The 24,054-nt window shown below is 53.2% G+C and overlaps 9 protein-coding genes across 9 annotated transcripts; 4 read left to right on the top strand and 5 right to left on the bottom strand.

Annotated features, from left to right (window-relative positions):
• Positions 1 to 47: 47 nt before the first annotated feature.
• EI97DRAFT_403864 (uncharacterized protein) lies at positions 48 to 3,447 on the top strand. Its single transcript, XM_033796518.1, has 2 exons — positions 48 to 2,735; positions 2,794 to 3,447. Exons 1-2 carry the CDS (start codon positions 263 to 265, stop codon positions 3,216 to 3,218), a joined length of 2,898 nt encoding a protein of 965 aa, XP_033651254.1. The 5' UTR covers positions 48 to 262; the 3' UTR covers positions 3,219 to 3,447.
• A 232-nt stretch (positions 3,448 to 3,679) lies between these two features.
• On the bottom strand, positions 3,680 to 7,703 carry EI97DRAFT_435881 (PIN domain-like protein). The gene has a single exon (XM_033798970.1). The coding sequence runs from the start codon at positions 7,634 to 7,636 to the stop codon at positions 3,710 to 3,712; it is 3,927 nt and encodes a 1,308-aa protein (XP_033651253.1). The 5' UTR covers positions 7,637 to 7,703; the 3' UTR covers positions 3,680 to 3,709.
• A 278-nt stretch (positions 7,704 to 7,981) lies between these two features.
• On the bottom strand, positions 7,982 to 9,714 carry EI97DRAFT_435880 (uncharacterized protein). The gene is made up of 2 exons (XM_033798969.1): positions 8,511 to 9,714; positions 7,982 to 8,443 (listed from the first exon to the last, which is right to left on the bottom strand). The coding sequence occupies exons 1-2, from the start codon at positions 9,306 to 9,308 to the stop codon at positions 8,120 to 8,122; spliced, it is 1,122 nt and encodes a 373-aa protein (XP_033651252.1). The 5' UTR covers positions 9,309 to 9,714; the 3' UTR covers positions 7,982 to 8,119.
• A 187-nt stretch (positions 9,715 to 9,901) lies between these two features.
• EI97DRAFT_403857 (uncharacterized protein) lies at positions 9,902 to 12,838 on the top strand. The gene is made up of 3 exons (XM_033796517.1): positions 9,902 to 11,074; positions 11,130 to 11,533; positions 11,586 to 12,838. The coding sequence occupies exons 1-3, from the start codon at positions 10,225 to 10,227 to the stop codon at positions 12,702 to 12,704; spliced, it is 2,373 nt and encodes a 790-aa protein (XP_033651251.1). The 5' UTR covers positions 9,902 to 10,224; the 3' UTR covers positions 12,705 to 12,838.
• Positions 12,839 to 13,573: 735 nt separating this feature from the next.
• EI97DRAFT_150804 (uncharacterized protein) lies at positions 13,574 to 15,159 on the top strand. Its single transcript, XM_033793264.1, has one exon. It carries the CDS (start codon positions 13,726 to 13,728, stop codon positions 14,977 to 14,979), a length of 1,254 nt encoding a protein of 417 aa, XP_033651250.1. The 5' UTR covers positions 13,574 to 13,725; the 3' UTR covers positions 14,980 to 15,159.
• Positions 15,160 to 15,980: 821 nt separating this feature from the next.
• EI97DRAFT_403853 (uncharacterized protein) lies at positions 15,981 to 17,862 on the top strand (the record flags this gene model as incomplete). The annotated part of the gene is made up of 1 exon (XM_033796516.1): positions 15,981 to 17,862. A coding segment is annotated over exon 1 (1,398 nt), but the record flags the coding sequence as incomplete, so codon positions are not given.
• A 907-nt stretch (positions 17,863 to 18,769) lies between these two features.
• Positions 18,770 to 19,249, bottom strand: EI97DRAFT_460897 (uncharacterized protein; the record flags this gene model as incomplete). Its single annotated transcript, XM_033801149.1, has 1 exon — positions 18,770 to 19,249. One exon carries the CDS (start codon positions 19,247 to 19,249, stop codon positions 18,770 to 18,772), a length of 480 nt encoding a protein of 159 aa, XP_033651248.1.
• A 90-nt stretch (positions 19,250 to 19,339) lies between these two features.
• On the bottom strand, positions 19,340 to 19,860 carry EI97DRAFT_460896 (uncharacterized protein; the record flags this gene model as incomplete). Its single annotated transcript, XM_033801148.1, has 2 exons — positions 19,340 to 19,544; positions 19,598 to 19,860. 2 exons carry the CDS (start codon positions 19,858 to 19,860, stop codon positions 19,340 to 19,342), a joined length of 468 nt encoding a protein of 155 aa, XP_033651247.1.
• On the bottom strand, positions 19,598 to 23,729 carry EI97DRAFT_469437 (uncharacterized protein). Its single transcript, XM_033801712.1, has 4 exons — positions 23,586 to 23,729; positions 23,292 to 23,442; positions 23,137 to 23,237; positions 19,598 to 23,049 (listed from the first exon to the last, which is right to left on the bottom strand). Exons 1-4 carry the CDS (start codon positions 23,661 to 23,663, stop codon positions 20,071 to 20,073), a joined length of 3,309 nt encoding a protein of 1,102 aa, XP_033651246.1. The 5' UTR covers positions 23,664 to 23,729; the 3' UTR covers positions 19,598 to 20,070.
• Between the last annotated feature and the right edge of the window lie 325 nt (positions 23,730 to 24,054).

The following is a 24,054-nucleotide window of genomic DNA, read 5'->3' as shown; positions in this document are numbered from 1 at the left end:
TCCGAGGAACTGCAGCGCTTGAAGCTTGGCAACCTTCTTTCCTTTCACCGCATCTGATTGATCCCTGAAAGGATCCACCCCAATTGGGCAACAAAAGCCTGGATAAGTCTGACGGGCTAGAGACTCACCGTATTATCTGGTTTGGAATGACAATGCTCATTGTCATGTGTGCTCTAAACATCTAACACGGACCTTTACCTCGTCCTGGATTTCAATCGAAGTTCAAGCCGTAGACCTACTTTCAGTCGAATGCATTTCTGCAATGGACAGACACCGGTACCAGAAGGGTACATCGCTGGATCCCATCATCCTGGACGACGATGGGGACGGTGAAACCCACGGGGATGAATGTGCCCATTCTCACTCTTCAGGATTGAGGCTGATGAGCCAGCTTCCTACAAGGGATGGCCAGAGTGCTGGCCAAAGTGAGAGCACGATTGCTTCAAAGGACGCTTTAGCCTCGGGCCCCGCAGACCAGAGGCAAACTCCCACTACGGGTCGCCATGAAAAACGCATTGTATCTGAACCGCACCACTCTGCAGGTGCGCTCCGCGAGGTTGGACCGGACCTGCAAAAAGTCTTCGTGGAAAAATTACCACAAGGTCTACCACAAGATCGCCGCAGTACTCTGGAGCAGAAGACAGGCTTGATTTCCGAGGCGACGGTTGAGGCATGTCTTTTGAAGCATTTGACGGCGCTTCATGAGGAACACGCTATTACGGTAAAGGAGGCAATGGAGAGGTCGAGGATGTCTCTATTCTCACGTCCTTCATCTCCGGCAGAAACTGCTCAGCAGATCGATCCGTTTGCTGATATGCCTTCAGTTGTGGTAGGCGGCGATCCCACAGACAAGGGATCGAAGGCGAGTACACCTATCTATATCACATCGTTTGAATCGTCCGCCAAATCCATCCCGTTTCATCGTCGGCATCTGAGCTTCCCGCAAAGCGCGTTGGCCGAGAACAATTGGAAACTGGACGTTATTCCATACTTTGACGATGACAACGACAAGTCTAAACATGCACTGTTCTGGGAGGAATTGAAGGACAAGTATGACGTCTCCGATATTAAAAATCGTTCCGCCGATGGTTTGCGTGCATTGCGGTATGACTTTCACCATCGCTGTGTGGAAGCGGTCTTCGAAGAAGTGGGCGTAAACTGGGAATCGACATTGTTTTGGTTCCTGGCCCCCGGGAAAAAACTACGCCGTATTTTTGCGAGCTCAACCCCCAACCAAGAGCGAGAAGAAGAATTCAAAGCGTACCTCCATAACCGCCATGAGTGCGAAGAATCCGAAAAGAGGAGTAGGAAAGAATGGGCAGCCATACTTGCACGACTTCCGGCACCCGCATATCAAACTTTGTGGGCTTGCGCCCTTGTCTGCAAACCCTTCAAGAGACATTGGTTCAGCATGTGGGAACTGGCTCAACGAAGCCAACCAGCCGAAATGCATCTCCGGAATACATATCTGCTTTCAGAAAATGCCTCACAGTTGGAGAAAACTAACCAATTCCTCACAGGAATTTGCGGCGTATGTTATCAGTTCGACTGCTTACTGCACGGAGAATTGGTGGAGGATGCAAAACCTTCCAAGAAGCACAACTCTGCTGGCAGGGCTGAGGCGCATGACTCTAAAAAGCAGGGGCAAGAATATTTCGAAATTTCTATCGTCGACCCCGTGGTCAACTACAAGCGTATAGTCAACGCACGTATTCGAATTCCGTCGAGGTCCACTTCCGCAAAATTCAACGTCAGGAATTGGTTGCACACTGGCGAATGGGAATCTCGGGAAACCTTTTTCCCATGTGACCACCCAGGTAGTTGCAAAGATGCACGGTGCCGCTGCTTTATGAATAACATCCTCTGCGAGAAGACATGCGGCTGTGCAGAACGTTGCCGACGGCGCTATCCAGGTTGTTCGTGCGCACAGAACGGCTCCGGAGACGTTTGCGGTGCGTCGACAAGCTGTGAATGCCGCCAGTTGAAGCGGGAATGTGACGCCGACGTTTGTGGGGGTTGTGGTGCAGCTGAGGTGCTGGATCCCAGGAACCGTGAGGAGGAGGATGTGGGTGTCTCCAGATGCTGTAATGTTGACATTCAGCGGGGTGTACCCAAGAAGACACTTGCGGGTCAGTCAACACTGCACGGCATTGGGCTGTTTACTGCGGAGAATGTCGAGAAGGGGGATTTTCTGGGCGAATACACTGGCGACCTGATCACGGTTGCAGAGGGGGACCGTCGGGGCACTATCTATCCTTACCAGGGGCTTGAATATCTTTTTCAACTCAACCGAAACCAGGAAATCGACGCTACCCGGGCGGGCAGCAACATACGATTCATCAATTGCTCTCCTAAGGCGCTGGCTAATTGTGAAGTACGAGTGCTGCTCTGCAACACTGTTCTACGGATTGGATGCTTTGCCAATCGGAACCTTGGCCCTGCCACGGAGCTGCTCTTTGATTACAATTACCCAGATGACAAAATGCAGACTTTCGTCCAACCAAAGGGAGTGGCGAGTCCCGTCAAAGAACACAGTGCTGCTCCGCAACAAGTGGACATCGGCTCAAGTGTTACCCAGCACAAACTCTCGGCAGGGAAAAGTGCTGGTGCGAGGGTGGTTACGAAGCCCAAAAGCCTTCCTAAAGCCTCGTCGTCAACTAAGAATATTAACGGGGCACGCAAGTCAGGAATGGCTCGGGAGGTAGGGCTCCGGGATGAGGCGACCCCAGTAGCTGGTACGATCACTGAGAGTAATTTCCTCGTCCGAAGTATATGCTAATGTTGCACTCGTAGACACCAACACGAACCAGACCACTATACGCGTGCAGAGCAAATCCTCCAGCACGAACTTCAACACTTTGGAAAAGAATTCCCGGAGGTGTCCGGGCGACGACGACGACGACGACGACGATGAAGAATACGTGGATGAAACACCGTCGGAATCAGGAGACAGCTACGTGGATGCAACTCCGTCGGAAACAGATGACACCGATCATAACGAAGCCAACGCAAATCGGCACCATCCCTCAAGAAGGTCTCTTGGAGCCCGGACGTCAAGTGAGAGTAGGAAACCCCTTCCAGCGCAAACAGCCGTTACCACAACATCAGCAGCCCCGAAAGCATTGCACGCTCGGAAATCCGCGCCCTTGCAGCCCAGACACAACATCATTTGTGGGCAAAAGCGAAAGCGACATAACGAAGACGACGCACTGAGTTAGCAGGGAAATGTCGAACACTTCCGCAGCCTAGAAAGTGGCGGCATTTACCATTGGAAAAGTGCGCCACTGGCGCCTTCGTGATGGCTGTAGATCAGCATTACCTTCGATCTCTACAGCATTCAAGGTGTCGCAATCCATGTCCTCTTCGACTTCTGCAACTGTAGAAATGATACCCTTCCTGTATGCTTAACACTTATTTACATGAATAGAGTCAAAGCATGTATCGACCGACCTTATAAGTGTTCAGGGATCTGAGTCGTCAATACCTCACGCTCCCATGCAGATACACTGCTTTCGCCGTGATGAGCTCAATGGAGCTACCCTTAGATAACGACTAGATCAAGCAGCAACCATTGTCTACTTACTAGCTGTAGCAGGGTGGAGCAAACTCGGATGTGCTTCAGCACTGGCCAGCTCGAGATGTGGTCACATCACTTACGCGGCTACACTTTGCAATATCAGTCATTTAATATTGGCTGGATCATTCGGATCTAGTTCTTCTTCTTTCTCGTCCTTCTGGCCTTCTTCCTCGGCTCAGTATACTCCTCATCATCATCCGCCGCACCAGTCTCTCCATCTTCTACCCCATCCTCGACAACCGTCCTACCACCTCTCCTCTTCGTCCCATGCTTTTCCGCACCCTGAGCCTCTATATCTTGCGCAGCAAGTCCCTCCCCATTCCCGTCGCCAGGTATTTCAGCCTCACTCCTCGTCCCCTTCTCCCTCTCCGCCAACCTCGTCAACGCCGCACCTAATCTCCCTTTCCTCCGTCCCAACATCCCCCCACTCCCCGGCGCACCGCCAGCATCCCTCACCCTCGGCGCAAACGCTCCCGCCCCAACACCCCCCTCAAAGAACCTCGTGATATTACTCTGCGTCCCCTCCTTCTCCCTCCGATTCATATCCCGAATCACGGGCACCAACACCTCGTCCGTCCTCTCCCAACTCCACCCAATCTGGCTACTCAGAAACGTCCTCAGGGCATCCAAATCAGGAACGCCCCACTGGAAAGGCTGCGGATCGCTATCGACATCGGGCTCGAGATACGCCTCCGCGACGCGCGGATCCGGGAAATTGGTCGGGAGGAACAACTTCGTGGCGTGTGAGCGGCGGAAGCGGCGGCGAAAGGGCGACTTCTGGTCCGCTTCCTTGGGGATCCGACCTTCCTGGACGCCGCTCCACCAGTCCTTGAAGTTCTGGAGGTTGTCGAATTCGGAGAGGATTTCGAGCGCGGTGACGGGGCCGATGCCGGGGATACCGGGGGTATAGTCCGATCCGAGGAGTTGGGCGATATCGATGAGCTTTTCGCGGGTTAGGGAGAACTCCGTGGTAAGGTCGGTGGCGAGGTAGCATTCGACGAATTTAGCGGCGTTGAACATGTTCTTGTAGATGCGCGTGCCGCCAAAGAGGAAGGTGTCGGAGTCGTCGGTGACGATGCCGTCGACAAGGCCGAGGCGGACGAGCTCGGCGCATTGGGCTTCCGCTTCCATGGGAGCAGTGATGTAGGGGAGGCCGAAAAGGGTGAGGAGGTGTTGGCATTCGGCTATCACTGTTTGGGTGACTTCGTCCGCGTCGCGGCGGTCTTTCTTCTGCTGGGCGCGGAGTTGTTTCAATTCCTCCTCAAAGTTGATGCGGGCAGTGTTGCTGTTGAGTTCTTGGGCGAAGCGGGCGTGTTCCTCGGCCTCAGCTGCGAGGGAGGCGAAGAGTTCAGCGTCTTCGGGGTCAGAATACTGGTCAGAGTCATCGTCTGGTACGTCAACTGGAGGGTCGTCCTGCCCTGGTTCGGAGGGCGGGACTACAGGTACAGTTAGGTCCTCTGCTCCTTGTAATTCGAAGGGTGAAGGCTGTCGGCGCGGTGCGTGGTGCTGAGTATCAAGCGGAACATCCTCAAACTCTGGGGACGGTGACTTTGATGGCTGGGTATTATTGATTGGCACATTCTCGAATTCAGGAGAAGGTGACCCTGCTGGGGAGGTTGCAGATTTTTGGGCGGCTCCCATTAGCACATCTGGCACTTCCGACGGAGCAGATTGTGAAATCTCTGCAACCGCTTCATTCTTGTTACCATTGACTCTGTTCGTCTGTGCTCGTCTTTGCTCCGTCTCTGGTTCACTCTCAGACCACTCAACCAGCTCTTCATCCGATTGCGATTTTGTCGCTTCGTTGGTCTCTGGCACAGTTCCATCCTTCTTTGACGGTGATGATTCGAATTCCTGTGGCTTGGCAGGCTCGCCATCTATATTCGCTATGCCTGCTCTCGGACCCTCAACGACATCTGCCATCTCCTCATCCTCCCTATCCGAATCAATAGTAATCACCTCTCCTGCTTTCTCCTGCGTCGGAGGCGCATCAACATCAATAACCTCCTGTGTCCCTTCCTTGCGTAAGCGAGGAAGTTCCTGAAATTGAAACTGATCTTCATTATCTTTCCGAGCTTGTTCCCAGTCCTCCTTCTCCTGTGTTCTTTGCTCAGACAACTCCTGCCTGATGTCCCGCTCATTTTCAAACCAAGGAGGTAATGGTTCGGCAGATTTCTTGTTTTCAGTCCCCAGGTCCCGTTCAAATCCGCCAGCGGTATCGTCTTCAATCTTCTGCATCTTCTTCTTGCCCAGGATGGAGTTGCCAAGATTCAGTGATTCGAAAGGTAGCGGACCACTAAATCCAGAAGCTTTCGGAATCTTAGGGGCGGCGGGTTGGGCGGCCGGCAAAGTCTTTGAAGGCGATTTCCGCTTCACTCGGACCGGTGGCGAAGCCCTTTTCGATCTTCTGGACTCTACCAAAGCAGCTTGCAAATCCATATCATCTTCTTCGCTGTCACTGCCACCAAATGGCCCTCTCACGGTCGCCTTGTTGCTCCGCTGATTAGCCTGCCGTGCGATTGCAAGTCCTGAACCGCTCGAGAATGGGGCCGTCTCCACCACGCGCTCTTGTTGAAAAACTTCTCTATATGCATCATCTTCCTCGTCTGACTCTGAGGCTTTCGGCTCGTCTCCTGCAGCTCCCTGGCCCAAAGACATGGCAATTGCCCGCTGGAGCTGCTCATCTTCTTCCTTATCGCCTGGCTCTTCAAACAGCTCCTCTGTTTCTCCATTGAGGGCGTCCTCCCATTCCGCCTCCTCGCTCTGTTCTTCCTCGGCGAAAAACAAAGAATCTGGATCTTGGACTACTGGTCCCGCTCTACTTGCTCTAGATTGCGGAGACCGGCGCCTTCTCGACTGGTAGAACTTCTTCCGGCGCTTTGACAGCTCTTGAGCAACAAAGTCTCGTCCCTCTCGCTCTTGCGCAGTCATCGCAGGTTTAGGCTTCGGTAGGCGGTTCAGTCCCTCGATCGGCACGTCTTCAAACTCATCATCGTCCTCCCACTCTTCATCATCAATTTGGGGCGGCGGAACTCGATCGACATCGATAGGCTTGTCCGCTTTCCCTTCCTCCTTATTCGAAACCACTCCAAGTGCCCAACCACCTTCGACACCATCATTCTTCACGAGAACGTATTCGCGCGCCCTCTCGCCAGCGATCCGGTTCGCTCCATTTGCCCCGAACATGTTATCGTCCGCCATGCCATTGATATTCATAAGTCGTTGCGTAAGTTCGTTCCGCTCACGTACCCTCTCGATCTGGAACCTTGAAAACGCCATACGGTCCGGAAACATGGTATCCAGCTGATCCTTCGAATACCCCATCCTCAATCTGCTCCGCAGCCGCGCCGCGTTCAGAATATTGTACCGATCAGAGGCCGGCAAGCTCACGAAGAAGGGGCTATCGAAGTCGATCTTGGAGAAATCATACACATTGATGTCCTCGCCTATATCGAACTGCCTGGCGTATTCCTCCAGCTCTTCCAAGGACATGATCCTGGGGTCGTTCTGCCCACCCATTTCCGAAAGCGGCACGCCCAGGTCGGGAAGATGGTACTGGTCCGTCTTCTTGAACTTGCGGTTCTGCAGCCTCTCCTGCGGCGTCTGGAGGATCTCCTCCGCATACACCACGTTCTCCGGTATCTCTTCCTCGGGCTCCGCGCGCGGCTGCCGCGCCGCCTCCTTTCTCTTCCTCTCCTCCTCCTCCGCAGCCCGCTGCATCTGGATCGCCAACAATTTCCCCGCCGTCCTCGCGGCATCCTCCCTCCTCCCCTCGCGTCTCGACCGCCGGTTACTAATGGTCTGGCGTTTCAGGGCCGGGGCGCCGCCATCGAAGACGAAGACGGGCTTGATGCCGAAGAAGAGGAGTTTGCATATCCGGCGGAAGAAGCCTACGATGTGGCTGTTTCGGAGCGCGTTCCCTTCCTTGTCGCGGACGGCTTTGAGGAATTGGTAGATCCAGATGGAGGCGTCGACGGCGAGGCGCTTCTTGTTCAGCGTTTCGATCTTGATGGGGCGGGCGCAGGGTTGGAGGACGGTCCAGAGACCGGTGACACCCATGGCTGTTCGCGGATGCCGTGGGCCATCGATGAAGGCGAGAAGTAGAAGTGTAAGTATAGAGGAAGCAATACACGGTCGCGTTGTAGTTACCTGGTGGCTTGATATGACGTGTGGCGTGTGGCGCTCGTTCCAGCCAATGAGCATAAAGCAGCAGCTTGCAGCTATCCACCACGCGTACGGAGTACTCGTCCCAGACTGGAACACTTTAACACTAATTGTTAATAAGACTGCTTTTGGTCACGCATAAATCAATGGAATCTAAAGCTATCTATGTAATTGCTACTAGAACAGTTGTAGCTCCAACTCTTGAGCACCACGATGCATTCCTTTCAAGGTTGAAACACATATCCTAAACGGTCGTAGATGTAGGCCTAAAAAGGACTCCTAACTAGCTAAAAACCTTCTAATATGTACAAGAAAACTAATAATCGTGTAAGAACAGTACTAGCACAGAACCAATTACATGTTTGAGACGATCCTCCGTCAGTCCCACACTCGATCCTCAATATCTTCAATGATGCTCTCCTGACTGTCGCCATTCTCCAACCGCTCCCAATACTCGGCGATCTCCTGCAGATAGCCTGTCTGTTCGACAGGCTTATCCCACTCGGCCGATCTATTCTTCGCGATCTCCCCCCAGTGAGCCATTCGTTCCGGCCTCCGGCCATCACGATTCGAGGCGAAGTGGATTAGCAGAGACCCTGGACGGGCGGCAGATGCTTTTCCTGACTTTAGAGACTTTTCGGTGGGTGGGAAGCCGTTGAACCAGCGCTGCGGGACATATGCTACGGCACTGTTCCAGTTTTCCTGTGGGCATGTCAGTATAAAGAAAAGAAAAATGAAGCTTATGGGCTGCGGGGATAGAACAACGTACGCGCTTGATGACCTCTTCCATTCCCGACTGCTCGGTATACTTCAATTGTATCTCGGGTTCATACTCTCTGATGCTCAATGCACTTGCAAAGAACTTGAAACTCGCAGCCGACACGCGGCAGAAAAATACACCGTTGTTGAGTCCGTTCCTGTCATTGGTGACCAGCAGATGGATGTGATCAAACGCGGGCGAAGGAGGGACGAAGATATCCAAAGGTATTTGAGGATTCATGAGCACCGTGTCGCGATCATGCCACATGAGCCATGCTAGCCGCTCATGCGCGGGTTTGGCAAGCTCATTCCCGATGATTGTCAGGATATATGCGTGTTTGGACCAGAGACCTCGCAGCATTTGCTCGCGGAGGATGAAGTGCGGGTAGCCATGGAGTTCATTGTGAAGATTGTGCGATGAGATGGCGTCCTCGTAAGGCGGGTCCCGCTCTCCGAACGTTGCGGTGATTTTGGCAAATCTGGGGAATGAGGCTTCGGTAGAAGGGGCAGAGGGTTGGAGGTTTGAGGAGGGCAGAGCCTCCGAGTTGGGATCGTTTTCGGAATCCGCACTTACAGAACCCTCAAACGGCCCATCGGTGGCATCGTCTTCGTCTCCTTCGCTCAAGGACGTTCCCGCATGAGGTTCTGCGGTTGGCGTTCCAGGCACCTGCACTTCAGTACTATTCCCAGTCGTGGCGGTGAAATGTGCAAGTCCTTGTGGCAGTCCCGATCGCTCCCAAATCCCTATTGCCAGAATTGCGAAGAAAGCGACCAGCAAATATTTGGCAAGTCGATGGGGGCTCAGCATGTTCTGTCGCCAGCGAACAGATTGGACTGGCCTGGGTAGCCCGTGCTGAGCATGGCCCATCATTGCGGCCAAATTGAACAGGTGAAGTCAAAGAAGAGAGTGACGGTGAAGTAGAATAAAAAAGGCAATACAACGGCCGGAGGGACAAACGACACCCAAAGACAAGCGGGGATGGCACTTCTGAACTGGCTGTACACAGTATCTATGGCAGGGTCCTCAAAGTACAAGCGCACGCGACCCTGTGCCCAATGTAGAGGTAGAGCTGGATTGCTGTGAAGCAAGATCGGAGAAAAGTGTTCCGGCCATGTCCGACAACGAAATCACTATCACGCACGAGGGTCCAGACTCTAGGTACACGAGTACCTACGATGTACGCATTGCCCCTGAGTCGGGGTGGGGTGTGGAGTGAAAACAAGCCTCGACTCAAGCCATGGCGTGCTCCAGTGCTCGGGTAGGACCTTGATTCTGATCAACCCGCCGCTGTGGAGACGAAGTGGACCCTTGGCGAGGCCTCGCGCTTGGCACGCTACCTAAATTCGGACCGCCCCAATACCGTAGTGCAGCCAGGGTGGCATGCCATTACGGAGGGCTGAAGAAGAGGGCCGTCAAAAATGTTTTCAACCAGATGATAGGTGCACGGAAAAGGAAAATCTATCTTTCATTTTCATTTCGATAAACAGGTCTAGGCCCGCGCGTTGGCTATGCAGATACCAGGCAATCCGCGCCGGAAGGCCCGCGACCATGGCCACCCAAGGCTACCACATTTGTTTGTTAGTCGTTCGGCAGCTGGCTGGTGCTATCAAATCTTTCCATCTCTTCGAAGAATTAATTCCCTGCATCGCATCCACGTCTTCATGCCTTTTCCAGTGGCTGTGTGGTTTCTTGACCTTCCGCTCTTTCTCAGTCTTTCTCTATCATGATCGGCCGGACCCATGTTTTGTCCCGGCCTCGCCGCTCTTTTCGCAGATACCTTTGGACTTTGGTCGTAATCTTTGTTTTCTTGCTGTGGCAGTCGACCGGAATCACCGAGGATATATATTCGGACCCTGAAGATGCATCCGAACTCCTCGATTCACCGACATCGCCGGAAACCATCGAGGCAAACCTTGGGGAAGAGTCGCAGCTCGGGGTGGATATCAACAACCCCCGCAATGTCCACTCGAAACCAGCACTGCTCGTAAATGCTCAGCCCCATCACATTTCCTTACCTTCTCCTCCCCACGAGGCTCCCAACACTCCCGCGCACAATACCAGATCGACGCCTGGAGGCGTTTCTATTGAGCACGAGCTGGAATATCAGGAAGTCGACGATATCGAGCAGATCGGAGGTCATCGTGACGACAATGGTGTAGACCATGCTGCCGAACTCACCCACCCTGATGATGACGAGAGTGCTGTGTCTGATGGCCGTGATGGTGCTGCACCCAACGATGTCGATGAACTGCAGCTCACGGACCGAAAGGATAAGAAAGAGGATGCGGATAACCGCTTGAATGCACAACAACACCAGAATTCCAGGGGCGAGCAATTGCCAATTGGAGCATCCGACGAGAAGACACCGTGGTCTGAGCAATACGACTTCCCAACCTGGGAGCAATGCCAGGAGATGAAGGAGAAGGCCGATTCGCTTCCAGATCTCATCCATGTCCCATTCGAGGTTGCCGTGAAGGACATGGTACTTGAAGGTTGGGAGGATGAATGGATCTCAAAGGCACATTATGTCGGACCCAAACTTGAAGAGCCCAAGATCGACTTTGTATATACATGTGAGTAGTTGTCCCCCAGAAACTGCCCTCCCGAATCCGCTAAGCACGTTTTTAGGGGTCAACGGGTCGCAGCAGGAACTGACCGAGACTATGAGGCCCTATGAGCTCAACTCGACACTGAACGACCCAGACGGCGTTTGGATTGCATCACACGGCTCCAACCGGTATCGGGAGTGGGACGAGCTCCGGTACTCCATGAGAAGTGTTCAGAAATTCGCGGGTCATTTCGCGAACCGAATTCAGATTCTGGTCAACGCTTTCCGGAATCCCAAGACAGACGAACTTCTACCAACCACTTTTGGAAAGCAACGGCCACACTGGTTGAGGGCCGATCTGGAAAAGGTTGAGGTCCTTAGTCAGGAGGAGTTCTTCGGCCCGGATGAACGAAAATGCTTGCCGACATTTGATTCACTCACTATTGAAAACCAACTCTACAACACCAAGTCGGAAGTGGATCGTGTAAGTCTTCCTACCTCTCACACCAAAGGATTATTAGATTGACTTCGTACAGCTGTATGCTCTCTCCGACGATATGATTCTGGGCAAGCCCCATTCGGCATCCGATCTGTACTCGCCCTTGTTCGGCCCTACTATGGGATTCAAGACCAATTCATACAACACTCTGCAGCCTCCAACGGAGAAGGATGCGGAACGCTTTGGAGAAAAACCCTTCCTCATCTACACGTCATGGCTGTTGAACCGACGGTTCGGTGCGCGCAAACGCAAAGGCCAAGTGCACTTTGGCCACTCCCTTTCTCGAAGCGTTGCCAGGGAGGCAATCACTAGCTTTCCTAGACCAGCGTTGCGAAGTGCCTACCAGCGTTTCCGAGGCGAGACGGGCTTCCAGCTCTACTCGTGGTACGTCATCTTCCACTATACCATGGAACGGCATCGGGAGGCCCTCCTTTGGAGCTACATCATGCTGCGGAGCGATCATGATGATGATGGCTATCTCGATTGGAGCGAAAGGCAGAAGATTCTACGTGAGCTAGGAGAAGGCATGAGCAACGACACTCCAGAGCTGTTTCGGCAACGGATGTACTATCAGGTTGCAAGTTCCCTTGAGCAAGCGGGAATTCAACCTCCGATGGTGAACAATGACATCTTGTGGACGTCTCTAGACGGTCCGGCGATGATCCAGGGCTTGGACTGCGATGCGTTCGATGTGGAAGACTGCTTGGCACCGGGATTTTCCCTAGCATCAAGCGACGCCGAAGCCCGCAGTCCAGTGTTCTCGACGGCAACAATCTTTGACCGCGTAACACGCGGTTCCCCACGCTGCGGCGATTGCCTCATCAAACTGATTCTGAATAGGCGACGAGCTGGGTTGGGGCCGCTTTTGCCGCATCATCAGAAGAAGGCGGAGCAGCGGAAGATCGTTATCAAAGCACTGATCAGGTACCAGTATCTGGTGGTCAACCCAGATGCCATGTTCTACATGATCACAGACGCCGAGCAAGCCGAGCACGTCTTGTTCAACCCGTATATCAAGCACAACAAAAAAGCCGGTCAGATTTGTCTGAACGATGATGTTGTCACGTCCGACAAGGAGCAGTTAGAGCGGCTGAGGAAAGTCATGAGTTCCTTCTTCGAACACCTACTACCCGACGCTTCCAGTTATGAGAAATGAGGGTAGACAACGAAAAGTTTTTTCTAGATCTATGTACGGAGTACTGTGTAGAAACCAATCGAATTCCCCGGGAAGTTACAATTACTTCAAGACATATCATCCTCCGTCAGAGAAGCAGGGCCCGAAGGTCTCGGTGAACCTATTTTGAGCACCACTGAGTCGAGAGAAAACAAGCTCCAGTCGTGCTCCATACACTTGATGCCGCGATATATTTCACTTTCACGGAGATAATAATAACGCTATCAACACCGTCACAGAAGATATCATATATCAAGAATGGCCGCAGAACTCGAAAGCCCCATGTGTATTTGCATGACACTGGGGTTGCCTGGCGCTATCGTATGCAGACCCAGCTTTCCACCCACTAGGTACTGGTAAGGTCCAGTCCACTCCCCTATTTTCGGCTATCTACACAATACGCCATCGACGCCCCGCTCCGCAGGAAATTCACGCCTTGCCCTTGTACAAATAAACGGCAGCATTATTGCGACGGAGGTTGCCAGAGATGCCTGTGCCTGCTACTTCTATTCTGGCTTCGCGGCGTTCAGCCACCGCTCAAAGCGGCAATGTTGCACGAGACCATGAACTGATCCACGGCTTTGTTTTGTGGGGCCTCGAAAATTTTCGCTTCTCGAACAATATTTACTCGCTTCACAAGCTCCAGATCTGGTCTAGATGCATTGTGAGTCGTGGTTGCAATGTGCTAACCTGCCGTGTAGGGTATGTCATGACGGAACATTAGCAATTTCAGCCTGTGGATTGATGAGCTGATATGGTCTCCGAGCTTGCTCATTCTGGGTTTACTCAGGGGTAATGCCACACGCGATAGAATATCTTCATGTTCCAACGTTGCGAGCTTTCTCTCCTTTCTCACCCACCTCAGTCATTCGTTGATCCAGGAGTCCATGCAATTGGCTTCACTCTCGCACTCAGCACTTCAGGTCATTTGAGTTGCGGTCATTATAGTAATATCTAACCTCAGTCACTCTTTACTGGCACATTACTCTCCCTCTTTTCCAAAATGAAGAAGGCTACCTCGATTTCTCTCTTCGTGGCCTCCGTCACCGCCCACTACGGCTACGGTGCTCCCTCCACCTCATCCAAGCTGGGATACACGACCATTTACCCTGGGCACGGCGAACAACCGGTCACTGTTACTGCCCAGTATCAGCCAGTTCCGACCTACGTCAATGGAAGATGGTCCAGCTACGAGGCCATTTCGACCGTAATCACTGATATCTGGGGCAACAAAATCACCGTCACCAAGGCCGACCAGGACCTGACCGTGTACCACACGAAGAAGACCCTCACCCACACCGTCACCGTCACAAACGGCGCTGGAGGTTATGCTAAGCCAACCGGTTACTATGGATTGAACTCCACCAGCACCAACTCCACCTCCACCAAAACATGGTATGAGCTTTACGAGGAGATCCGCGAGGTCCCGTACAACCATGTGGGCCCGCACGCCATCCCTGGGTATTCGGGCAACCCCAGGTGCGAGGACAAAAACGACGAGCAGTCGGTCACGATCAAGCAGTACAGTGGCGGACAGTGGAAGACATATGCGCATACCTTCACGTACAGCGCGCCCAAGCCATCGGTGACCAGCTACGACGCCCCTGGCACCTACACCATCCCAGCCAACGACATCACTGTCCAGTACCCCACCACTGTTGCCGTGGAGCACACCTACCCCGCCGAGGCAAACAAACCCGTCACATACGGCGGCCAAACCACGGATGTGACCAAGCCAACCACCATCACCGCCGCGTATGCCGCCTACGAGACCCAAGGCACCGTGACGAAGACCGTCGTCCATACCAAGACCATCACCTGCAATAAGCCCGGGAAGTACACCATCCACAAGCCCACAACGACCGTCTACGCACACGACACCACAATCACCTACCCTTCCGTCACCGAGTACCCTGCAGGCGTCTACCACCACCCGGCCGAGACCGTCACCATCACCAAGGCTCACCAGCCATACACGTGCAAGTTTGAGCAGACATCGACCTACCCGGTTCCATCCTCTGTCCCCAGCCCAACCGGCCAGCCTGGTGACTATGAGCACCCCGAGTATCCCGCGTACACTCCCACTCCTACCGAGCCTGAGCACCCTGACCCGTCTTCGGACCACGAGGAGCCGGCCGAGGACTACGGGCACGCAAATGTCGGATACGTTAAGCGGGGCGGTGTCCTGCAGCGGCTGAAGGCGGAGAGTGCACCAGTCAAGGCTCGCGGTGCTGCGAGACGCGTCATTCTCGTTTAAGCGGTCTTCTTGTAGTATACAGAGTGACTGTCCCACGGGTTATGGATTCATGCGCGTGGAGTGAAGAAGGAACGTTCGATATTTCAGCCATTAGATGCATCTCCTTCCTGGCCTGCATATCTGTAATACGCGATGACGGTTCTGTATGCGCGATGCTTGGTGCAACAAGGTGTGGAGGTATATGGATGCTATATGCGATATTTTGATAATAGTACGGAGTGTGCGAAGCACAGTTCAAGTTCACATCCTGCCATGCTCAACCACTCAGCATGGTTCTAGATGCTCTCCGTTCTCGTAGATTCTCAGCATAAAGTTATTCAATCACCCTGCACCAGGGGAGGGTAGCGAATTGTTCTCCCTTCATTCCCACCTCCAATCTGTGCAAACGGATGAATTGCATCTCCATCCTACTTGTCCCACAGCGCCGGGCATCACATCATCTATTGATACCGTGTGTGACCCAGCGATTGCCAACCCCCCCGGAAATTGCCTGTTCCAATAAAAAAATGGCTCGCTTGCCGGTCCAATTGCAGAGACTGACAAAACTCGGTGTTGGGAGACTGGCAATAATGCAATCTCTGGGTCAGAGACGGTAAATACCGTACGATGAATGACGACCGTCCAGCCCACCACCACTGCGCTCTCTCACTTAACCCAACTTGTTCGCGATGAATGAGACACGGGACATCCTCGGTAAACGCCGACCCGTTCCAATTTCGTTCTGCAAGATAGCAAATAAACTAACGGAGCCTCTTTGACAAAAAGGGGTAGTCCCACGTCGAGATGCTTCTTTTTCTCTTCCCCCAATTTCATATGCGGTATGCGATCACGCGAGTCGTGATACGAATCCGGTAGCATGGCGCTCGCGTGGCGTGTGGGTACCTGCAGATGCTAGCCGCGGATCCATCAGATGCACCTGCAAGGGGTTAGCGATGAATCATGGCGCGCGAGCGGCACCCCACCCTTGCAGCCTCGTCGCGGGCGAGTGAAAGCTTAAATCGATCCAATGTTTTGTGGGAAATTTGTGGCGTGCGCCGTCGTCCGTCCGTCCTGAGCCCTGGCATATCGGTATGCGGTCGATCTGCCCAGACTCTGTACTATGGGAAGCTGAGCACAATATGTACAGAGTACGGAGTACGGAGTAATCACCCTGTCCCTGAGATCCCCTAGGATGGTTGGTGGTTGGTCTCGTTGACGAAAGCCCAGGCCCAAAAGTTCAGCAGTCACGCATGTCGTTTTCTCAGGTGCTTTTTGGAGGAGTATAGTTTCCAGATGTCCCTTCTCCTGAACAAGATTGCTAGCGTCCTTTTTTTTGCGCCCGATCTATCCATGGATGACTAGCACAAGCAGATTTTACATGTGCTTTCGAGCTTCCACACGCACCGATGACATTTTGTATGGAACTTGCGCCGAACGCACTGGCAATTCCCTCATGAGAACCCTCTCATACTGCACTCGCTTTTAGCCCGCCAGAACACCGACAAGATGTCCCAATATACGGACAACCAGTCCACCGAGCTCGAGAAGGGGGCTTTGTCACCCACGGCCCTCCCATTCTCGACACGATACCGATCCCTCCATCGACGCATCCTGCGAATCCTGGTACCAAGTTTCCTCCAGACAAATCCTACAGCCACCCGCGATGTCAAACGCGCGACCGATTTCCTCGACGGCATGCGAGGCTACGCCGCCTTTGCCGTCTACATCTGTCACTACATCATGCCCACGCATCCCAAGGCGCACACGGGCTTCGGCGGCAACAACGGCGCCAACGACTCTGCCATCACGCAACTACCGATCCTCCGCCTGATCTACAGCGGGCACTTCTGCGTCTGCCTGTTCTTCGTCATATCCGGCTTCTCCGTCTCGTTGAAACCCGTCAAGCTGGCGCGAAAGGGACAACTGCCCGAATTCCTCGACGCCATGGTATCCGCGACGTTCCGGCGAGCGTGCAGGCTGTATCTGCCATGCCTGGCGATGCTGGGAATCACCTTCGTCCTGGCGTGCTGCGGCGCCTTCGACTTCATGTTCGCCCTGGTGCACAACTGGCCGTTTCTGAGCAAGCCCCTGCGCGTCCCCGTCGTGCACCCTACGGTATGGAAACAGTTTCGCGATTTCGCCAGCCAGGTCTGGAAATGGTCCGATCCGTGGGCCTTGTCCGGCGCAATGAATCGCAGCGAGAAGCACATACCGTACGGCGTCCAGCTGTGGACCATACCCGTCGAACTCAGCTGTTCCTTCATCAGCTTCCTCTGCCTCATTGGGCTGGCGAAAACCCGTCCTCTCCTGCGCGTGGGCATCGTCAACACGATTGGCGCCTACTTCCTGTTCCGAGGCCATCCCGAGGTGACGCTGTTCCTCGCCGGCACCACTCTGGCAGAAGTCTATCTCCTGGGCCAGGAGCGCGTCGCAGCTGAGCTCACACCACCTGCAGAAACCCGAAAGCAGAAGATCCAAGCCAGTCTGGCCTTCCTCGCCGGTCTCTACCTAGCCTCGTATCCGCCCAAATATGCCCAAACTTCGCCTTTCTCGGCTCCACTCTACTACCTGGCCAGCTTGATAGCCACCGACGACAACCAATTCTTCCTCTACTTTTACAACACCATCGCGTCCGTGTTGCTCGTCTACGTGGTCTCGATCTCCCCCTTCCTGCAAGGGTTGGTGACGACACCGTTGGGGCGGTATCTGGGCAAGATATCGTTTGCGCTGTACTGCGTGCATCAGGCGTTGATCAACTGGTTCGGGTACAGGAGCATGCTGTTCTTCTGGTCGTTGACCGGGAACGAGACGACGTTCCGCTATGAGTTGGGTCTCGGGATTGCCTGGGTGTTTCAGACTATTGCGACGATTTGGGCGGCGGATATGTTTTGGAGGTATGTGGATGTGCCCACCGTGGGCTTCACCAAGCGGCTGGAGGAGATGTGCTTTATCAAGAGCTTGTGAGGTGTCGCATCCTAGCAGGCCTTCCATCTTTGATTTTCGCTTTCTTGTATAATAATGCATTATGCTTTGTACATCTGAGACCAAGTGTACGCGCTGACCTCGTTTCTTTTGTCCTAACGATACAAACATATAAGCTCACTTTAGAACTGCATCCACGAAGCATTCGCCGCCGTGAACTATATCCCAGTTGTCCTTTTATTCCTGGTTGCTTCGCTGCCTGCATGAAGCTACTTCGACTGTAGAAATATATCTCGAGCCAAATAGATGCATTAATACGTTCAAATTCCGTCATTGCCAATGCAGCCTTCCTTAGTGACTAACTACCTCGCATAGGCGGCGGATAAAGCAACAAGTCCATTAACTTCCTCCGTTGCCGTTCTTCCATTTCATCCCATTTGGCATCATCACGCACCTTCGCTTCCTCATGGAAGTCCTCCACGCTCCAAGCAACGCCCGAATTCTGCGGAAGGAAAGGGTTGCTGTCGTGCCCATACAGGAAACCATGGATGGCATCGGGATAATAAGTAATGCGGTCCGGTTGACCAGGACCTTGGTCGCGGATCGTCCACCGCGGAGCTGTTTTACGGTCTCTCCAGGATGGAGTGATATCCTTCGCTGGAGATGTAGTGATGAGAGAACTCTTCACGCGATCGAGCAGGGACTTCAATGATCCGAATTCGGCCGTTGTTGCATCAACGCGGAGAACCATTGAATCGAGATCGATGTCTGTCAAAGCTGGCAGTGAAGAAAGCAATTCGTACAGACCCTCTTCCGTCGTAATGACATTAGCCAGACCCAAATACTTTAACTTCGGCCAGGCTTCACCGTAGGGAGTAGGTAGTACTCGCTACAAGTCCATCCAGGGCACCGCATCCAAGTCCTCGAAATTGATATAGTCTTCCACAGAGCTAAGATGAAGGTGGAAGTGCGTGAGGTTGGTGAGGCAGAAGAGTGCTCGCTCGAGATAGGGCTGGTTCCAGAAGGCCCAGGCGTCTCCGTCCATCATCTGGCTGAGGATTTCCATGTTGAGGGCCAAGTCCAGACGCGTCAACTGCGCCATTTTGAACATATCCACACTGGCAGCTAGACCTACACTCTCCTCCCTGAAAAGCTGCTGCGAGATACCCGTCTTCTCGCGATGGACATCGATGATGAACTCGGTGACATGGTGATGGGGTGCGGTAGCCAGCAATTCGGAAACCACAATGTTATAACCCCGCCCATGCTCCTGAGCAACATCCCAAGGCTCAGCCAGCCTATCGTTGCGCCACTCAAAGCGTTCGAGGGGGAGATCGTCATCGCCGAGCCAGGGCCACGGCAAAGGCATCTTCATACCAGGTGCCAACGAGCGGAAGAACGGAGTTTCGTACAGTGGGAACAAAGGATAGGGCCGCCACGCTTCGCTCGTCAGCGTGACTCATTCCAGATTCGGCAGCTCTAGCAACCCCCGCCGTAACGTCGCCACGTCTTCCTGGAGATTGATGATCGCCTCCTGTTCGTCATAGAGAGCACGGTACAGGCGGAGACTTTCCTCTATGCTCAGCCATCCAGCATCACCCCACAGCTCTTTACGCCTCAATTCCAGAACGCTGTGGACGAAGGACTCTTGCTCCTCAATCTCTCTGGCAAAGTCCGTAGAGTTTTTGGCTGTTGAAGTGCGCTCGTCAAACTCCACTTGCGCAGGCGATCATCATATTTCTCTAGACGCGCGTCATCCCAGACTATCTCTTGGACCTGCTCCCTAAAGTTGGTATGCCCGAGAACAGCCTTGAACACATCGATATTGGCACGATTTGGCGACAGGAAGAGGCGTTTGATGGAAAGATTTAACTTCAATTTGAGGGCTTTGTTAACGAGGCGGAGTGTTTTGATGTCTCGCTGGGGAAGGAGGTCGAATACCATTTGGAGTACATCGTTGTTTAAATCATTGAAGTGCATGTTGTCGGCGTCGCGCTGAGGATTGTTGTTGTTGAAGCGTTAGCCAACCTAAGGAGGGCATTCGCGCGTAGGAACCGTTTGTATTTCGCTTCCTTCTCTTGGCAAACATGGGCGTGGGGAGCATAGACCGGAACGGGGTATTTCCGCAGTCTCGCTGCAGCTGACAAGGCTTTTATTTTCACGACCCTGTATCGACCCAAAACTCGACCCTCATAATTCAGTATTGGTGTAGTCGAACGCATCATCAGGCGCCTTTCCAGTCCCACAGGTGACCTTCCCTGGCGTAAACGGCGTACTCGCCGCAAGGAACCCATCCATATCAAAAGACGTTTGCGTACCAACCTGCAAGCTCACCCTCCTCTTCACCGTCTCATATATCTCTTGCTCATGTTCCTCGTTCTCCTCAACTGCAAAACCCACCGTCGTATGACGGCGATTCGGCGATATGGGACCCAAAGCTGTGCGTTTCGCAGGCGATACCTGCTTGCGGGTGGTCTTGTAGGCGAGTTCAGGTCTCTGAGCCGCTGGTGTGCGCATAGTGGGTACTTTGAACGAAGGGCGTGGTCTCGGTCTCTTGGGGGTGGATGCATCCCCACTAGCCGAATCGCTCGAGTTGAAGGAGGCGTTGGCGACATTCTCCATGGCCTCGTTAGTGATTTCTTGACCTGCTACGCCGGGTGTGACAGCCGTTTTTTGCGGTGGACGGTCTGACTTGCGAGGCCGGAGACGATGGCCGGTTTTGAAAGAAGGCTGGTTGTGGTCGTCCTTGTTGGTATGGGATGGGCGGCTGGTCCGAGTCGGCATTGGAGTTTCGGCTGAACGAGGCATGGACTCTAGAATGCCTCGTCTCCAGGATCTCAACCCATATAGTTCTTCATCCTTCTCAGCGCAGGCTTCAATAAGCTCCTGGACCTTAGTGTCCAACGAGTCCAGCGTTGTCTGCGCGCGCTTCAATTCTTCCATCGTGTTCTCATAAGCGGACTTTGCAGCTTGCCCTTCCCTTCGAGCGATCTGCAAATCTTCCAGCAGTTTATTCTTCTCTTCTCCAGCCTTCGACCTAGCAGCATCAATAACTTCTGCGTACTTCGCTTCAAGGTTAGCCAGTGCCTTCTCCGAAGTGCGCACGTGGTGCTGATGCTGTTCCTCGAAGTCACGACGCTGATTCTCCAACTCTTGCTTCTCCACGGCCAGCTGTCTTTCAAGGTCGCTGGAAGTCGATCGGAGCTGCACAAGCTCTTTCTCTTGTTGGGCAGCCTTCCGACGTTCAATGTGCAGCTGCTCTTCGAGAGATTTCATCTCTGCCTTTTGGCAGTCATAAAGACTGCATAGCTCATCTTTACTGGCACACTCGCTTTGCACTCTATCTTCCAAGCTCTGCAACCGTGCACTCATCCTCTCGATCTCCGAATTTCGCGACTGGAGGTCTTCTTCATAGGTATGGATCATGGACCGGAGCTGTTCCTCCCTGACGGAGAATTCCTCCCGAGCGGTTCGTAGTGTTCCTTCTGCTCGACTAACCTCCTCTTCAAGTCTGGCATTCAGTGCTTCCAGCCGAGACGTGAGATCCTGCTTATCTTTTTCCATATTTTCAATCTCTGCTTCTAAGGCATCGGCGTACAACCTTCCATCCGTTTTTTCCTTTTGCAGATTCTGAACTAGGAAATCCTGCTCCTCTGACTCTTTCTGAAGGCTTTGCACTTGCTCGCGGAGCCCAGAAATCTGCGAAGTAAGCTCTTTGACTTTTGCCTGCTCTCGGCGAAGAGGCTCCTCAACATCGTTACAACGGCTCTCCAGGTTTTGGCATATCTGGGCAACAGACCGAATTACCGAGTCGCGCTGGTAGAAGCTCTGCCTCTCAAGTTCTGTCTTGAGATGTTCCCTCCAATCCAGTCGTTGCGCACCCGTGGCAGGCGTACATCCTTGTTCAAACAAGGAAATAGCAGGCTGTAGGCGTCCCTTGGCCACGGAGTGGTTACACTGGACGGAGTTGCTGGAAATTTCCCGCTGCTTCTCAATCAAGGCTAGGGCAAGCGTTGGCGATATAGTCGGTCGTCCGGATGGACAAACGAGACCAGCAGTAAGGAGCATGGATACAATGCCTGAACGGAGTTCTCGACCCAGAAGATTTCTGCCTGTAACACATTCTTCCCCGTCTCCACGTCGAGTCTCTGCGGAAAACTCAAGGAATGTTCGGGTACTGTTTTTTAGCTCATCCGAGCTTAATGCCGCTGTTATCAAGGTTGCCAATGGTTCACAAGTTGGTATCCCTGTCCTCAATACTTCAACCAGTGCACTTATGTTCGCCAGCTCGTACGGCTGCCCTGAGCACATGCTGGTCTCCAGGATCAGACGTAGGAGTCGACAAACGGTCGACTGCTGAAGCCTAGTTGCAAAGTAGGGCAAGGAGAGTGACAGACTCTCTTTAAGGGAATCGATATTGGTCGCGAAAGCCATGAGATCCATGAGCAACGATTCATAACGTGTAACAACATCCGCTGATAAACCCTTTGAGCCGACGATATTTGCATAGAATGTCAGAGCTTCCAGCTGCACTCTGCCATCGATTCCGGGTCGCAAAATCTTGGCGACAAGCTTTGAAGCAAAGTTCTTTGCGACGTCACTTGAAGTGCGCCACCCTTCACGCACGCTTTGATCAATGAACTGCGCGGCTCGTGTGGCAATCCGAATGCCCTCAATGGCCTCCAAGTCAGTTAGTCCAACATCCCCTTTGGAAGCCCAGATCACACTGAGGGAGGTTAAGTTGATGGTCTTGATCAGGCCACTCGCTGACCCGAAGAGTTTACGCCCCGAAGCAGTCTTCCACTGTCTGTTGGAGGGAAGGTCGCTAGTGTTCGAGCTACTAAGGGGCCTGCCAACGTCCTGTGGATGCTCGATCAAGATGACGATACCGAAACACCACAGAAGGAGCATCGACCTGTCGGTAGTTGAATTGAACTGTAGGATGCGACAGAGTTCTTCATCGATGGATTGCCGCGCCCTAGCAGAGAGCAAACTGAGTAGCCCTCGACAAGCACCGTTCAGGACAAGGTAGATTGGCTTTAGGGTCGCTACCTCGGGAGCCTCAACCGCCTTGCTGAAAAGGCGTAAAAAGAACTTCTCTGCGGCTGCAGGAAGCGGCATACCCTCTGGGAGGGCTCGGGAGAGGAGACGGACACATAACTCGCTATACTGTTGTGCGTCAATAAAGTCACATCCATATTGATCTTTTCAAGGAGGTAAATGTAGAAGTTCCTTCCACATCCGAATCCGACTTACTTCGTCGAATTGCTGCTGCGAAGAATCTGCTTTGCTCAGGACAGCGTCGAGGATGCCCGGGTTTTCTTGCAGGATGGTATCCCTGAACTCAGGCGAGTGGCCTTTCAATGATGATTAGTGGAAAGAGAAATGCCCGCAATCGGAGGGGAGCGTACAGAGGGCATGCAGGATGCGCAGAGAATAGGGCCAGAGTGGCAATGCAGCGGAAACGATTGAGGCTAGTCGCACGATGGCACATGGCGAAAGGTGATGAATCGAGGACCTCACGGTGCGCTCATCGGCACCATCCAGTAGAGCAGCGAGTGTCTGCAAGCCATGTCAGCGTCATCAGATCGGATCCGTACGTACAAGGCAATGTGTCATGTGCTTCTCTCTGTGCAGCATGCACGCACGGCAGATAAATGGAAGTGGGGGAGTGGTGCGGAGCTGGGCGACGGAGGGATACTCACAGTTAACGAGGCAGGGTAGGGACATGCAACTATCCTAGCCAACTCGTGGGACAGGTTGCTGAGGGCCGAGTTTGCCATTGGAGCTGCGGCTGCGGCGGCGTCTGCAGCGAGGTTGTCCGTTAAAGTGGAAAAGCGGGGAGAGAGTCTTGTGGTGGTGTTTCGTGAGGTTGGCGGTTGTATACAGGCAGTTGGCCCTAGCAACGCGTGGCTTCCGCTTTTGGAAGTGTCGTCAGTTCGCCTCACCATCTACCTAATAGTCTACCTTAAAGGCCTATGAAGATAGATCAAGTGCCCCTCGGTCCAAAGATCTTCGCCCTGACCTTTACCATCTATCCTCGTTGCTCTTATTTGGAATTCGTTTTCCGCACCCTACGCGAGTGGTCTTTAGGACATGACAGAGATGTTTGCGCGGCAATTCCCACCACCGTTGTGCTACACCCAGTCCAGATTCTACACACACCCTCCAATC

Source organism: Westerdykella ornata (assembly GCF_010094085.1).
Source record: "Westerdykella ornata strain CBS 379.55 unplaced genomic scaffold EI97scaffold_25, whole genome shotgun sequence".
In the NCBI taxonomy this organism is placed as follows: domain Eukaryota; kingdom Fungi; phylum Ascomycota; class Dothideomycetes; order Pleosporales; family Sporormiaceae; genus Westerdykella; species Westerdykella ornata.
The sequence above is the reverse complement of the archived record's forward strand: the minus strand, read 5'-3'. Positions and strand labels throughout refer to the sequence as shown.

Excerpts from the sequence above, each read along its gene's own strand:
- EI97DRAFT_435880 (XM_033798969.1), bottom strand. The coding sequence starts at position 9,308 with ATGCTGAGCCCCCATCGACTTGCCAAATATTTGCTGGTCGCTTTCTTC. Across the intron at positions 8,444-8,510 it reads TGGAAGAGGTCATCAAGCGC|GAAAACTGGAACAGTGCCGT; the intron begins GTACGTTGTTCT and ends ACATGCCCACAG.
- EI97DRAFT_403857 (XM_033796517.1), top strand. The coding sequence starts at position 10,225 with ATGATCGGCCGGACCCATGTTTTGTCCCGGCCTCGCCGCTCTTTTCGC. Across the intron at positions 11,075-11,129 it reads GATCGACTTTGTATATACAT|GGGTCAACGGGTCGCAGCAG; the intron begins GTGAGTAGTTGT and ends GCACGTTTTTAG. Across the intron at positions 11,534-11,585 it reads CCAAGTCGGAAGTGGATCGT|CTGTATGCTCTCTCCGACGA; the intron begins GTAAGTCTTCCT and ends GACTTCGTACAG.
- EI97DRAFT_403864 (XM_033796518.1), top strand. The coding sequence starts at position 263 with ATGGACAGACACCGGTACCAGAAGGGTACATCGCTGGATCCCATCATC. Across the intron at positions 2,736-2,793 it reads TGAGGCGACCCCAGTAGCTG|ACACCAACACGAACCAGACC; the intron begins GTACGATCACTG and ends TTGCACTCGTAG.
- EI97DRAFT_469437 (XM_033801712.1), bottom strand. The coding sequence starts at position 23,663 with ATGGCAAACTCGGCCCTCAGCAACCTGTCCCACGAGTTGGCTAGGATA. Across the intron at positions 23,238-23,291 it reads GCGCATCCTGCATGCCCTCT|GCCACTCGCCTGAGTTCAGG; the intron begins GTACGCTCCCCT and ends CATCATTGAAAG. Across the intron at positions 23,050-23,136 it reads CGCAGCAGCAATTCGACGAA|TATAGCGAGTTATGTGTCCG; the intron begins GTAAGTCGGATT and ends GACGCACAACAG.
- EI97DRAFT_435881 (XM_033798970.1), bottom strand. The coding sequence starts at position 7,636 with ATGGGTGTCACCGGTCTCTGGACCGTCCTCCAACCCTGCGCCCGCCCC.
- EI97DRAFT_150804 (XM_033793264.1), top strand. The coding sequence starts at position 13,726 with ATGAAGAAGGCTACCTCGATTTCTCTCTTCGTGGCCTCCGTCACCGCC.